The 13,512-nt window shown below is 34.8% G+C and overlaps 1 protein-coding gene across 8 annotated transcripts; it reads left to right on the forward strand.

Annotated features, from left to right (window-relative positions):
- Positions 1–286: 286 nt before the first annotated feature.
- Positions 287–12,104, forward strand: LOC149565791 (uncharacterized). 8 transcript variants are annotated; one of them, XM_089819279.1, is made up of 8 exons: positions 287–470; positions 668–787; positions 1,093–1,152; positions 1,727–1,862; positions 9,823–10,770; positions 10,998–11,198; positions 11,316–11,511; positions 11,598–12,104. In XM_089819279.1, exons 4-8 carry the CDS (start codon positions 1,734–1,736, stop codon positions 11,783–11,785), a joined length of 1,662 nt encoding a protein of 553 aa, XP_089675405.1. In that variant the 5' UTR covers positions 287–470; positions 668–787; positions 1,093–1,152; positions 1,727–1,733; the 3' UTR covers positions 11,786–12,104. The 8 variants fall into 8 exon arrangements, with proteins under 8 accessions (XP_089675405.1, XP_089675410.1, XP_089675406.1 ...); XM_089819284.1 differs by having other exon boundaries at positions 9,829–10,770; XM_089819280.1 differs by lacking the exon at positions 1,093–1,152.
- The last annotated feature ends 1,408 nt before the right edge of the window (positions 12,105–13,512 follow it).

Genomic DNA, 13,512 nt, shown 5'->3' on the forward strand with positions numbered 1-13,512 from the left:
TTTTTTATGAATTTGTAACTAGTATATTAATTTATTAATAGAAAGGGACTATTCATAAATTTAAAAAAATGCATATCTACATAAATATACATCTGATAAAGAAAATATAAAAAATATTGCATAGGCAATAGATAACAAAAAATAAATAAAAAATCTACATAGACAATTTCAAAATAACAAAAAACCAAAAACCAAAATACCGAAAAAGCTAAAACGAAAATAAAATTATTCTTTAATTAGGAGGAACGGTTCATTGTTAAAACGAAATCGAAGTTCTTTTCGGCTTGGGCTGCTTTTGCAAACCAAACACTCAAACCAAATCGTGCGGACGACCTGTCTGAATGGAGATATCAAGTAATTAGAACGAGCAGGGTCCATGATAACAAAACTATTTCATGAACAGTATTATTTTAGGGTTTCCCAGGCACGAGTTCATCGATTCAGCCTCCTTTCAGTTCGGTGATTGTGAGGTAATTGAATTTCAATTTTTCTTTTCCTTCATCCAGTTGGGTTTTGCTGTTTTCTTTTATTTTTCTCACATATTGGGTATTGCTGTAATTAAATTTCAATTTTCCTTTTCCTTTGTCCAATTGGGTAGAGTTTTACTTGCTTGTGTTGATTTTTTGTTTTATTAAATTGTTCTCAATTGTTTTTGTTTAAAATTTAGGTTTTGAGTGCAGTTTCTGCTGCTTTTTGAGGGCTTTTTAGTTTCGAATCGTCAATTCAGACTCTTTCTCCATAGATTGCAAGCATTCTGAGATTTAGTTTTAAAAAAAAAATCGATCAGGTATTGATTTCTTTGAATACTCTAAGCAGAAAGATTCTACGTAGATTCTTAATTTCTTTCTATGCTTTATTTCAAGGTGACGTTGTCAGCGTGGGGATTTTAAATTGCGATTTCTTATGAAATCTAGGTTTCCCTTGCAGCTTAGATGCTGTGAGCAAAATTTTCGGCTTATATCGAGATTTTAATTTATTTTTATGATTTTCAATTTTAATTATGATTTTGGGTTTGAGTTAAGATGCTAAATTTTGGAGTCAGAATTTCATTGCTGGTCTGATTTTAGCCATTCTTGTTGAGTTTATTTGCAGTGTGGATCTTCATGGGAGTTATTGAGTTGCCCGTGATTGGATTTGTTCTTAAATCTAAAGGTAGTTCTTCATTGCAGTTTATATGCCCTGACTATATTTTGAAAAGTTTGCTTTATATTATGATTGCAATTTGTTTTGGGTTCGGAGTTTATGTGCTTTTGGTTTAGGGCTAGTTATAACGTACATTCTTAAGGTCCTGCATATAAAGGTTTTTGTTTGAAGTGATTTTTATTTTTCCAAATGCCAGTTTCGAATTGATTTCCCATAATGTGTTGATTATCATTTGTAACATTGTCTACAATTTCGACTTCCCCTTATTGTTTTTTTTGTAATATTGACTTTTCTTTTATTTTTGTTTTTTTCCCTTTTATTTGGTAAGTTTAGTTCTTAAGTACCGTTGATGTTTATCATTCATGTTCTGGTTGTTCGGACATTTATTTCCTTGTCGACGTCCTCGGTTATTTATTTCCCATTATTGTGAGTCAATTAGATGCTATTTTGTTTGCATTATTTTTTGGTGGGATTTGTCAATTGAAAGTTAATTTACTTTTTCTTTCTTGTCTCTGTTAATTTGGTATCTATAAATTCATTGTACTGAATTTTCTTCTTGTCCTTTAACAATTGTGTTATGTAGGTTTTTGATGGAGAGGGGTGGATTCTATCCACTTGTTGGTATAGATGTAGATTCTGAATTGGAAGAGAATTTTTATGACGTGGATTCTTCTGTTCATTCATACAGAGGACTGGGTAACTCATTCAATAGCTCTAAGGTTGGTTTTTCTTTTACTGATTTTCAATTCCACTAGTTCAGTAAGTTGTGTTTTTCATTTATTTTTCCCTTCATACTTATTATTAGAATTGTTATAAATTCCTTGGACATTGTAAGACTCATCTTTGGTCCAGATAGCACCCTAAGGTGCTAAATCTTCCTAAGAAAAACTTTTTGTTGAATAGAAGCCTACCTAAGCAAGCTTACCCAAATGTGCATGATATAAACCTATGTTAAGTTAATGCATAAGCAGTTATCCTGGATATGGTACAATTGAGACAAGACATATTTGAACACTTAAAAATATAGCTCGAGGGAAACAAAAGAACATTGAGGATTCAAAACATAAATTTCTGAGACATTATGTGAGAAAACGGAGTTCCTTTGTTTTTGTTATTGGTTGAATCTAATATTTAAATTATAATATTTTGTTGTTGATATGATGCTAATGATTACAAGTTTATAGTGTTTTTGTTGTTTTTATGACACTCCCGTGACATTCTAATCTTAATTCATGCTTTTAGGCTGCATACATAGATCTGTGTATGTATAGATTTTATAAGTTTTTGTACTAACAAACCCAAATGAACCCAAACCCCATTTCAAAATTTTACTGCACCGGCAAACCGTTATAGCAAGGTTGCATGGGAACATGGGTACGGGTACGGGTTTTTTTCAACAGGGTATGGGGGTACGTGTGTATGCCTCTGTGTGTGTGTGTGTATTAATATTTTATAGAAAATCTGAAAATATCAGTCATGACTCATGAGTCATGAGATTGAGCATTCAAAACATGAAATTTGAAAATATGAGCCATAAGTCTTAAATTATAAATACAATACATATCTGCTGGATGTTTAAATTTTAGATGCTTGACAAGTTAACACAGAAGACAAACTTTAAATATGAACAAGAAGATCATAAATTAACAATATATTGGCTATTGCAGATGGTAAACTTCCAGTTCTAATTTGAACAGTTAAAATCAGATAAAGTTTAGTAGTTTACTGACAAGTGACAACTGTTAATCAGTATTGTACTAAAGTTTCAAAATTCGAACTGATTACATATTGGCATATTGGCATATTGGCATATGAGATTAAGCTTGATAAACAGCAAGCTGATATGCAGAACAAAAATCAGACAGCAAGCTGATATGCAAAACAAAAATCAGACAGCAAGCTGATATGCAGAACAAAAATCAGACAGCAAGCTGATATGCAAAACAAAAACATTTAAACAGTAAACTAAAACAAATATCAGATGGGACATCTTAATCTATTTATATTGTCTAGTCTTCTGTGTCTTGATCATCCATATCAAGGTCCTCTGTTATGATACTGTCCAAATAGTCATCACTCTCGAGCTCAGGTTCCTTTCTTGGTAGAATAACAGTGGGTAAGTCAATAAGGCCATCTACTTCAATGTCTCCATCCATGAGGGCAGCAAGTTCTCCATCAGGTGGGATTGGATCCCATTTTGATGAAGGACCCTCATTGTATTCAGGATCTAGACGAGAGAGGAGATGAAGTGAGCTATGAATGTACACCAATTTTTCTGGTTTCTTTTGATCCTAACCGGTTCCTTAATAGTGAATGAATCAACCCATAAGTACTCCAATTTCTCTCACAAGCTGAAGCGCTAGCTACTTGTGAGAGCAATCTTATTGCAAATGATTGCAATTCAGGAGCTGCACCTCCATGGTTCCACCACCACTCTATAGGGTCTATCTTTAATTTCATATCATATAGAGCTTCCACAACCAAAATCACCTTGCCCACGTGAGAATTTATTCCATTGATTCCTCAAAACTGAAGCATCCTCATCTCGGCCATAAATCTTTCTTATTGCATACCAAAATCCTTTCATTACCTCTCTATCCTGTTGTGGAGCCCTCTTCCTGCTCACCTGTATATCATGCCATTTATGATTTAGAGCATATGCTGCACAATGAAGAGGTGTGTTAAGCTTATTCCATCTTTCACGTAACTCTCCTCTATCTAAGGATATAGAGAAAGATCTTTTGCATCAGTTGTTGTCTTGACTTTTTCATACATGGAATCTATTGCTTCATAGATTTCTTCCAAACATGCTTTATCCGAATCTGCAAATCTGATTAGCTCACATATGGGCTTAATAAAGTCCACAATAAATTTCACATCAACCAAAAAATGCTCATCAACAACCATATATCTGATGTAGATTGTCTCCAAGTTGTCCATGCATCATTAACAACTGTGGAACACAAAGCTCCTTTGACTTCGCAAAGGCGGTCAAGAAGAATGAAGTAAGAAGCAAAGCGTGTATCAGCAAGGTTGAGTAGCTCCACCTTGGCAAATTTACGATAGATGGCTATGGTGGTGATTGCATATAAACATTTGTATTTTCCTCCCCTTCTCTATGAGATCTGTAATCCATTGAAACTTGCCAATGTCTTTGAGTACATTTTTTAACGAATGCACACAACAGGGTGTCCAAAATATATGCCTGTACTTCTTTTGCACCAACATACCTGCTGCTTTCCAAACAGGGGCAGCATCAGTAACAACTTGGACCACATGTGTAGCCCCCACCTCCTCAGTGCTCTCACATAGCTGGATATGTAGAAATTCTGCATTCTTCTCTTTCCCTGAACAATCAATTGCCTTGAAAAAATAAGGCCCTTTGCTCCATGTTACCATGGTATTAAATAGTGGATGATTTGTAGCATCTATCCACCCATCCATCACAATATTGCAGTCCTCTGTAGCCCACACTCTTTTCATTGGTGTACTTTGTTCATCTAATCTGGCTTTTTCTTTGTCAAAGTAGTAAAGTAGTGCAAAGCTTTTCATATCTAGGTGGTTTATATACCCTGCTGGGGCATAAAGGACAGCTTGGACCATCTCAATGTAGAAAGGGGAGCGAGCAACATTAAATGCTATTCCATTTGCATAAAAGAATTGTGCAATTGCTGCATCAACAGCATCTCGACCTTGCATATCAGGCAATCTTCCAATGGGGTTTGAGGTACTAATGTGTGGTCGCTTGCGAGCTTGTTCCGTTGTTGAAGCATGAGAGCTCGTATTAGCAACTTTCCCGTATTAGTAACTTTCCTCTCAGCTCTCTCTTGCTCCCTTTAGCATCATACCGTTCCACCTCATTTGTACAAGGCTCAGCACATATCCCAGATATGTGAAGAATTTGTTCACATCAAATTTTAAATATTTCTTAATTGTTTCGTTCAAATTCTTTAGGTAACATTTTAAATTTTAATGTTCTAGCTATGTGTATTTTCTAAGTTACCATGGTTTGTCCCTCTCCTCCGGACCACTAAATGTTTGAACTGGTTCGAAGTTCTGGTCTGATTCAAACTGTAGTATGGGTAGGGTGCTGTTTTTTGTTTGTGGGTTCGAAACAACTTTGAACCTGGGCGGACCAAGACGGGAAAATCAAACCAAGTTCAAACCCGCTTGTTTGCTGGGCCCTGCAGACTGCAAAAATCAGATTTTTATTGCAAAATTTTATGATATTTTGGCTTCCACAACTAATGTTGCTGCTGCTGATCCTATTGGCCTCAGTTCAACTAATGTCAGAGAAGAAGAAGATGAATATTGAAGAACCTAGAATATTAATAGATTTTTATTCCATTAGTTGAACAATGAATGTGAAACAATGATACTTGAACTTGATGCTATGATTTATTTTTAATGGTTTGAATCTTTGATGTTGAACTAAATGATGGTATGATCACTATGATTACAAGTTTATGGTGTTTTTTTGTTTAAATGCGTATATGCTACTGTACTACATTCAAATTTTAACTCATGCTTCATAAATATATGTATTTATTATTATAATTTTTACATGTTTTTGTACTATTGAATCCAAACGAACCCAAACCCCTTTCCAAAATTTTGACAAACTTGTGAACTGGTTCTTGAACTTGGAACCGAACTTGAACCGGTAACTTATTAGGGTATTTTCAATATCATGTGTTGGACCCCATTATTTGTTATCTATTTTGTAGGTAAGTATATTGTCATTAGTATGAAAAAGATGTTAAGTTCTTTGCAACTTAGCTTTTTAGCTCTCTTTTCAGATGTTATTGACCTTCAGGTTTTGTACAGATTCATTTCTCATTGGGTTATTATTTCACAACTACCACAGTTTGACACAGTAGCCAGGCACATTAAAGATTTAAGGTTTTTGACAAGATTGCTATAATTGCCAGATGCAATTGAATGGAAGTTAATGTCTTATGCTTCTGGTATTTTCATGTCTCCCAATTTTCATTTTGTCTTCTATAGATATAGATGGACTTGTAGTTTAATTATTGAGTTTTTGAGCTTGGGTAAAACTAGCAGAATTAGAGGTGTTGAGCTTTTGCAAAAACTTGCTGAAAAATTTGAGTTCTCAATAAAGCGATTTATGCAAATTTTATGTTTAAGTATAATTATTTCCTTTCTTATACTTTAAGTTATATTTATAACATTGGACCCCCCCCGCCCACCTCGGCATTTTCGGAGCTCCACCTCTGTTGGAGACGGCGAGACGTCCCCTGTGGCTGCGGGGGGATGCCGGGATGTCTCTTGCAGCATCAAGATGGGGGATGTTAAAAATAAAAAAAATAAGGCATCATATCAACATTTTTTTTGGGTTCTATTTTTGTTATAATGGGATGTGGGGCCCATTCCTTCTTCCTCCTTTGTTCAAAAGCCTTTTATTCTTTATTTTTATTCACATTTGCATTTCTATATCTGAAGATTGATATATATTATAAATTTTAAATTATATAATTTGACACTCGTTCATTTGTTGATGTTCAATGTTTATTGTCATTTAATCATGAATCATGATGTTCTAGTTTAAAACTTCAATGCAATGTTCAATGTTTAAGTTTTTTACATCTTTATATCTTATATTGTATAATTGTAGTACATCTTTTTATAACTAGCATTTTAAGTACCATATGTATAATATATACACCCTTGCTCCCCCCGTCGCTGCCCCCCCGCTGCCCCTAAATCAAGGCCCCTCTGTCCCCCCATCTCGGAAACTTGTTCGCCCGTCCCGCCGTTCCCTTGTCTCGCAGGGCGGTGTAACTATGATAAATACTGTAAGGATGCTTGAGATACGTTTTACCTTCATAAGAGTTAAAATGCATATTCTAGATTTTGGGGGTTTTCTAAACATTCCAAGCTTTGCCAAATTTCAGGATTTAGCATACCTTCAATAGTGTTATCTACCACAAACTGACCTGACTATTTGAGGTCAACTGGAAGTTGGAACAAGGATTTTTTATTGATTCCAAGTCATTTTCTCACAAATCACTTGGTTTCAATTCTATATTCCTGAATCCTGAGCACAACCACTTGCTTACACCCAAGACAAGCATTACTTTCCAATAGACCAAAATTGTTCTCACTCTTGGACTATTTTGCTATGATGTATTTACTTCTAGTTCTACATAAACTATTGATTATGATGTATTTACTAACAGTTTTATTAAAACTAACTGCAATGATGTATTTACTTCTAGTTTTATAGAATCTATTTAGTAATTTACTATTTTGCTTCTTGTCATCAGTGTTTTGCATGAGATTGCACTTTTATGCTCACTTTCCATTTATATATATATATCTAAACTCTGCCTGTTTCGTTTGCGTTCTCATTAATTAACTTATTGGATGCATCTTCTCATTGAATTTTGAAAAAAATGTATTTTTATTAAATTTAAGCTGTTTTTGGGTTCCTTGATTTTATAAACTGGCTGAATTTCTCCCGAGTTCGTTTTTGGGTTTGGCAAGTTTTTGTCTGAGTGAGAGTTTTCCATCTATGATAGATATTGATATGGTTTAACCTTTTTATACTCTGAGATTTGTCAACAAAACTCTTGAAGCAGCAGTTGAAAATTTAACTGTACTGTTTTGACCTTTGTGCACACAATTTTGGTATGTCAATATGGGGAATTGTAGAAATGCCACTTAAAGGAGCAGAAACAGAGGTGGAAAACTTAATGTGTTTTCTAGAACGTTTCTTATTTTTGCCTTAAAACAATATTTTAATTCAAAAATGATGATTGTTTTTACATTACATTTATGGATATAACTGAAATCAAATCACAAATTAAATAATAGCATTTAGTTTTTTCTCTTTGACATAATTCTGAAAATAATCTTATTTTGATGTTCTGCTATTTTTCTTTTGCAGCAATTTTCCTTTAATGTTTATCGTTTATATCTAGACAGTTATGGGTTTTAGTCTTATAACATGATAGGAGAATTAAGGGTTTTTGTCCTTATCTCCTAGTTTTTCCTTGGAGGGTTTGCATTCTCTTTGGCTGAAATATTTATTTTCAAGGTCTTCATATTTTGATCCAGTCAATGCCTTCTTTTAATGGAATGATCTCCCACATATCTTTATTTGGAAAGAGTCACAATCTTTTGTGCATTATAACTGCTCTTGAAAACATAATTTAATTTTGATTAATTATTATTGCCATCTCTATTCTTTATTATTTTATTTGTTATGACTCTTTTTAGTTGCCCGGTCGCTGGAAATGGGCAGCTATATAGGCTGCAATTGGTAGCAATTTGGTGGGGGTATGGCACAAACATAAGACACTGTACACTTATGTTTGTTCATTTTTTGGGCGGCTCTTGTCATCTTGTTAATATTCATCAACAGAAAATTGTGAAGTTGTTCTGTAAACCGAAAACTGGGCATTTGTTGTTCAGCAAATTTGCTTGATTGCTTTCCCTTTAATTTTAAGCGGAAAACTCTTCTGCAATAAAATAATCACGAAGTTCCATTTGCTCGACTCTTCTACAAAATTGACCAAAATTGTTTTTGCCATTGGTCTGACCCTCAAGAACTCAGCAGGATGGAGGTGACAAGTTGAAATCTAGTTGTGAAGTTTATGATATAAGAGGCCTCACAGGATAAGGAGAATTATTGAGTCCAGACATTTTGAAACAGAACCTTCCATGAGATGAATCTCCAAAAAATGTTTGGACAGTTCTACTGTCTCCCATGAACTTTAATTCATGATCTTTGGGGAACAAAATCTATTGCACCTATCTCCTCAATCCACGGCTTTGTGAGATTTAATGAATTGCTTATAGATCATGTCAAAGATCTTTGCTAACAGGCAGCTGGATCACGAACATAAGGCATAATACTCTTTAAAACTTTTCTCCCAGTTGCCTCAAATCAGGAAGATTTTGAGGAATAGCAATTATAGGTAAGTTGAATATCTTCAACTGTAAAGTGTTACTTTAAAATTTGATTACATATTGTTTTATGTCCAGGCGCCTGCTTTCATTGTCATCTTTAATTGTGAATATAGCAACAGATAAATTAAAGAGATCAGATTGCTAGTGTCCATAATCAAGCATCTAATTTTGCTTCTGGATACAATTCTGTGCATTTTTGTTACTATCAACATTTTGGATCACACTTCATGACCCTTCACCAAGATGAAAGAACTGCAAGAAAGAAATAACATGGAGTGTGATCCGAAACATGGACGGTGACAGAATGGCACAATTAATCCAAAGCAAAATTAGATGAACAAATAAATCTTTCATGGCATCATGGTAACCTTCAGTTCAGGTGAATGCTTGACTTGATTTTACTCTTATCTATTAGCCCGACATTGAATAATCTCTAGAGAAGATAATCAGTAGGAGATTTTAACTGATTTTCTGCTGACTCTGGACTTTGCGATCACGATAAAGCTTTTGTTTTATTTTCAAGGGAGTGATTACCATTGTAGGTAAGTTACAAGATTGCAATTATGAATGCCCAAAGAATTGATTACCTTAATATGGCCTACTGCTTGAAATATACATACAACGCAGAAGATTAATGTCATTTACTATGGTTTGCCTCTTTATAAAATTTAATGTACTTGTTCTTATGACATAATTGTTCTAATAAAATGGCTTTTAATTATATGTTGATTGCTGCAAATTAAGCTGCAGATGGAGGAGAGTGCAAATTCAGATCCTCTAAGTCAAACACTTAGCGATTCTTGTATAGTAACCGATGTTGGCAGAAAATTTGATGCTGAAACATCTACGGTTTCAGAGCTTCCCCGGGAATGTGACTGTAATATTCAAAATGATGAACCCGATGAGCAAAAAGAAATTGATGCACATAGAGATGATAATTCAGGGCGTCAATATTTCTACTATGACTGTCCTCTTTTGGAGGAGACTGGGCCATGGATACCTGTATCTATTCCTCCAATGTCAGCTAGTGACCATGAAGAATGGTACAGAGATCAGGGTGTGCATGGGGGATATTTTCCTGAGGATGATGTGGGATGGCAATATTCAAATCAGGAATTGACACTTTGGACTGTTATTAGTGAGATGTTGGCAGTGATTTCTGCAAAGGCTAGTTCTTTTGCAGGAGCTAAATGTCGGTCATCTATATCTCCTTTTGCAAATCATATGCCAAAACGTATCTTAGAACAGGCTTGGAGAGAGATGGCTCAAACCCTTACAGATACATCTTTTAACAACATAAAGGATATTTTGGAAGCAGAGCCCACAAAATGGTTGGCTGATAGTGCAGCTTCTGCATGCATGCTATGTAATTCACAATTTCATCCAATCATGCGTCCAAGGCATCACTGTAGGTTCTGTGGTCTAATATTTTGTGGTGTCTGTTCCAGAGGAAGAAGCTTATTGCCTGTGAAATTTCGTACAAATGATCCACAGCGAGTTTGTGATGTATGCTGGGTAAGGTTGGAATCAGCACAAGGTCTACTGGAGAGACAGGTCAGCCATGCAGCACAGGAAGCTATACATGATGTGACTGATTTGAGCACTCTTAGATCTTGGGTAAATATTCCATGGGGGCAGTCAATGGAAAATGAAATTTATAAGGCCACAAACACACTCCGTGGCTTTGTCAAGGTGAGACATTCCTTAATACTAACCAGAGATTATATATTAGTTGCTTCTTATCTTGACTAGTGTCTGTCCATACTTCCGTCCTTTTTTAACAAACAGATTTTATATCATAATGTATAGATACCAATTATTTGTAGTGATTGGTGTTATTTATTTTTGTACTTGGATGTCTTCAAATGTGTTATTGGCGATAAATCTTGAGATCAGATTCTTACAAATTTAAAGTGCAGATAGGTTATTTAAGACCAGAAAGATCTATTCCAGATGCTGTACTACGTGGAGCTAAAGGTTTGGCTCTTCTCACTGTTGTAAAAGTGGGCATGATGGTTACCTACAAGGTGGGAACGGGATTAGTTATTGCTCGAAAAGAGGATGGATCTTGGTCTCCTCCATCTGCTATCTCTTCTATTGGTGTTGGCTGGGGAGCTCAGGTATATTTTCATTCGGACTAGATTTTGGTTGTAATTCAAAAAAAAATTGTTTACTTGGTTAAGATTGATTATATTTTTAAATTTTCAACAATCATAAGCGAGATAATACATTTCCAGGCTGGAGGAGAAGTGACGGACTTTGTAATTGTCCTCCGAACAGAAGAGGCAGTGAAGACTTTTGGTGGGAATATTCATTTTTCTATAGGTGCTGGTCTTAATGCTGCTGCAGGACCAATTGGAAGAGTTATTGAAGCAGATTTACGTGCTGGAGATGGTGGTTCAGCAGCTTGCTACACTTACAGCTGCAGCAAAGGTAAGGTTTTGCAACTTGATAGTATTTGGTATGCTTGAATGAAAATGTTTTCTTTTTAATGACAGTTTTAATTTGTCTCTGTACAGGTGCTTTTGTCGGTTGCTCTCTTGAAGGGAATATAGTTAAATCACGAACATCAACAAATGTACAATTTTATGGGAACTTATCTATTAAACCATCCGATATTCTTTTTGGGTCAATTCCAAAGCCAACAGCAGCTGCACCTTTGTACAATGCTTTGTCAGAGTTGTTTGACAAGCGTGAGATCTCATAAGTCATTATGAGAGTACAAATTGTGCAGATTATCTATGTTAATGGTGTACATAATTCATTATTTGTTTGATTGGGCTTTTATACTGGTAATGTTGGATACAAATGTCCATCTATTCATTTATCTCATGCTACAGTTCTTTGTCGACTACTGTCAAAATGTGTACAAGCCAACAAAGGCTGTTCTCTATTCAACAGCCACAACGATAGAGAACTGGAACAATATTTGTAACATTGGATTTCTGTTCTACATGTGTTTTCTTCAATATTCTTGGAAGAAGAAATCAATAATGATAAAAAGCCATGTAGTTGCTTGACCTGCAGTTGCTGGTACGGGCCTGATGAGTGCGTATGTTGATTGGATGTGTGCAGTTATGAGTGTGTAAGATTGTGGTGTAACTAAGATGTTAAAAACCCAAAGTAGGCACTGTTGTTTTGCACTAAAATAATGTCTCCAGATGATTATTGATATCTTCTTGAAATTCTGTAAATTTAACTTAAATAGAATTTCTTTGGTCTTTATCAGTCGTCTGTGCATACATACAGAAACAGACTAAATTTTCATTGTAAGTTGTTTAGAAGTCCCTAGTAATTTCCACTCCACTATAATATAAAAGCGGACTTGACCGATTTTTTGAATCTATTCCATCTGATATACTTAAAAAAATCTAAAAGTAGCATATGCAAGAAACATTCTAACTACTTCAATGCTTGCAGTTTTGCATTGGATTAATGTTTCCAGACGGTTATTGATATTGCATTGAAATTCAGTATTTAACTTAATAGAATTTCGTTGGTCTTTATTAGTCTTCTGTGCATACATATAGAAACAGACTAAATATTCATTGAAGTTTTATTGGAAGTCCCATGTAGTTTCCACTCTCCTATGCATGTAAGTATAAAAAGTGGCATTGAACGCTTTTGTGACTCTTATTAATCCAGGTACTTGTAATGTTTTACATAGGCCATGACTGCATATGGTTAAATTGGAAGTTTTCCCTTTGCTTTTGTGGAGAAGAATTTAAGTAGAGGGACGGCAGTTCACAATTCAATGGATGAAAAATATAAATGCTAGTTACTAGAGATTTTGTTAAAGAAGTATTTTAATGAAATTTGAGGTAAGGAGTGCAACTTAACTGGACCAAGCCAATCCGAGAATTGTTTATGGACATTCAACTTTTTTGGCATACATTTTGAGGGAGGGAAAGGGAGGGAAACTAGACTAGACCACTTCAAGAAATATTTTCGTACAAATGAATTAAGTTTCGAGTGTCTTATTTCTAGGCCAGAGATGATGGCGGTTGATGCATTCTGGTGTCGAGTGCAACCCAGAAGATGAATCATTTCATCCAGTTAAGATAGGATTAGCTCACTCAAAAAAGAATTACTAAATAATTGTTTTCTTTATATTAAATCATGTTTGTAGTCCGAGAAGTTTGAATATTTTTGCTTGAATTGTTGTCATTATTCTTCGTTGGCACCAACATATATATCAAGCGCCAGGCAGATTTGAAGTGCAAATACAGCATTAGTATGTTTTATACTAATGTTATTCTCTCCCATGTTGATTGCATGTACTTGAGGAGACGAATAATATTTGAAGGGTGTGCTTAAGAAGGATCAGGGATTAATTATCTAAGAGGAAATGGCCATGTATAAATCATGGTCCTAAACCCATTACCAGTCAAAATTAATCCTTCTAACTATTGGAAAAATGATAATAATTCAGAC

This window comes from Cupressus sempervirens, chromosome 3 (assembly GCF_028749045.1).
Source record: "Cupressus sempervirens isolate cs-2001-9-10 chromosome 3, ASM2874904v1, whole genome shotgun sequence".
NCBI lineage: Eukaryota > Viridiplantae > Streptophyta > Pinopsida > Cupressales > Cupressaceae > Cupressus > Cupressus sempervirens.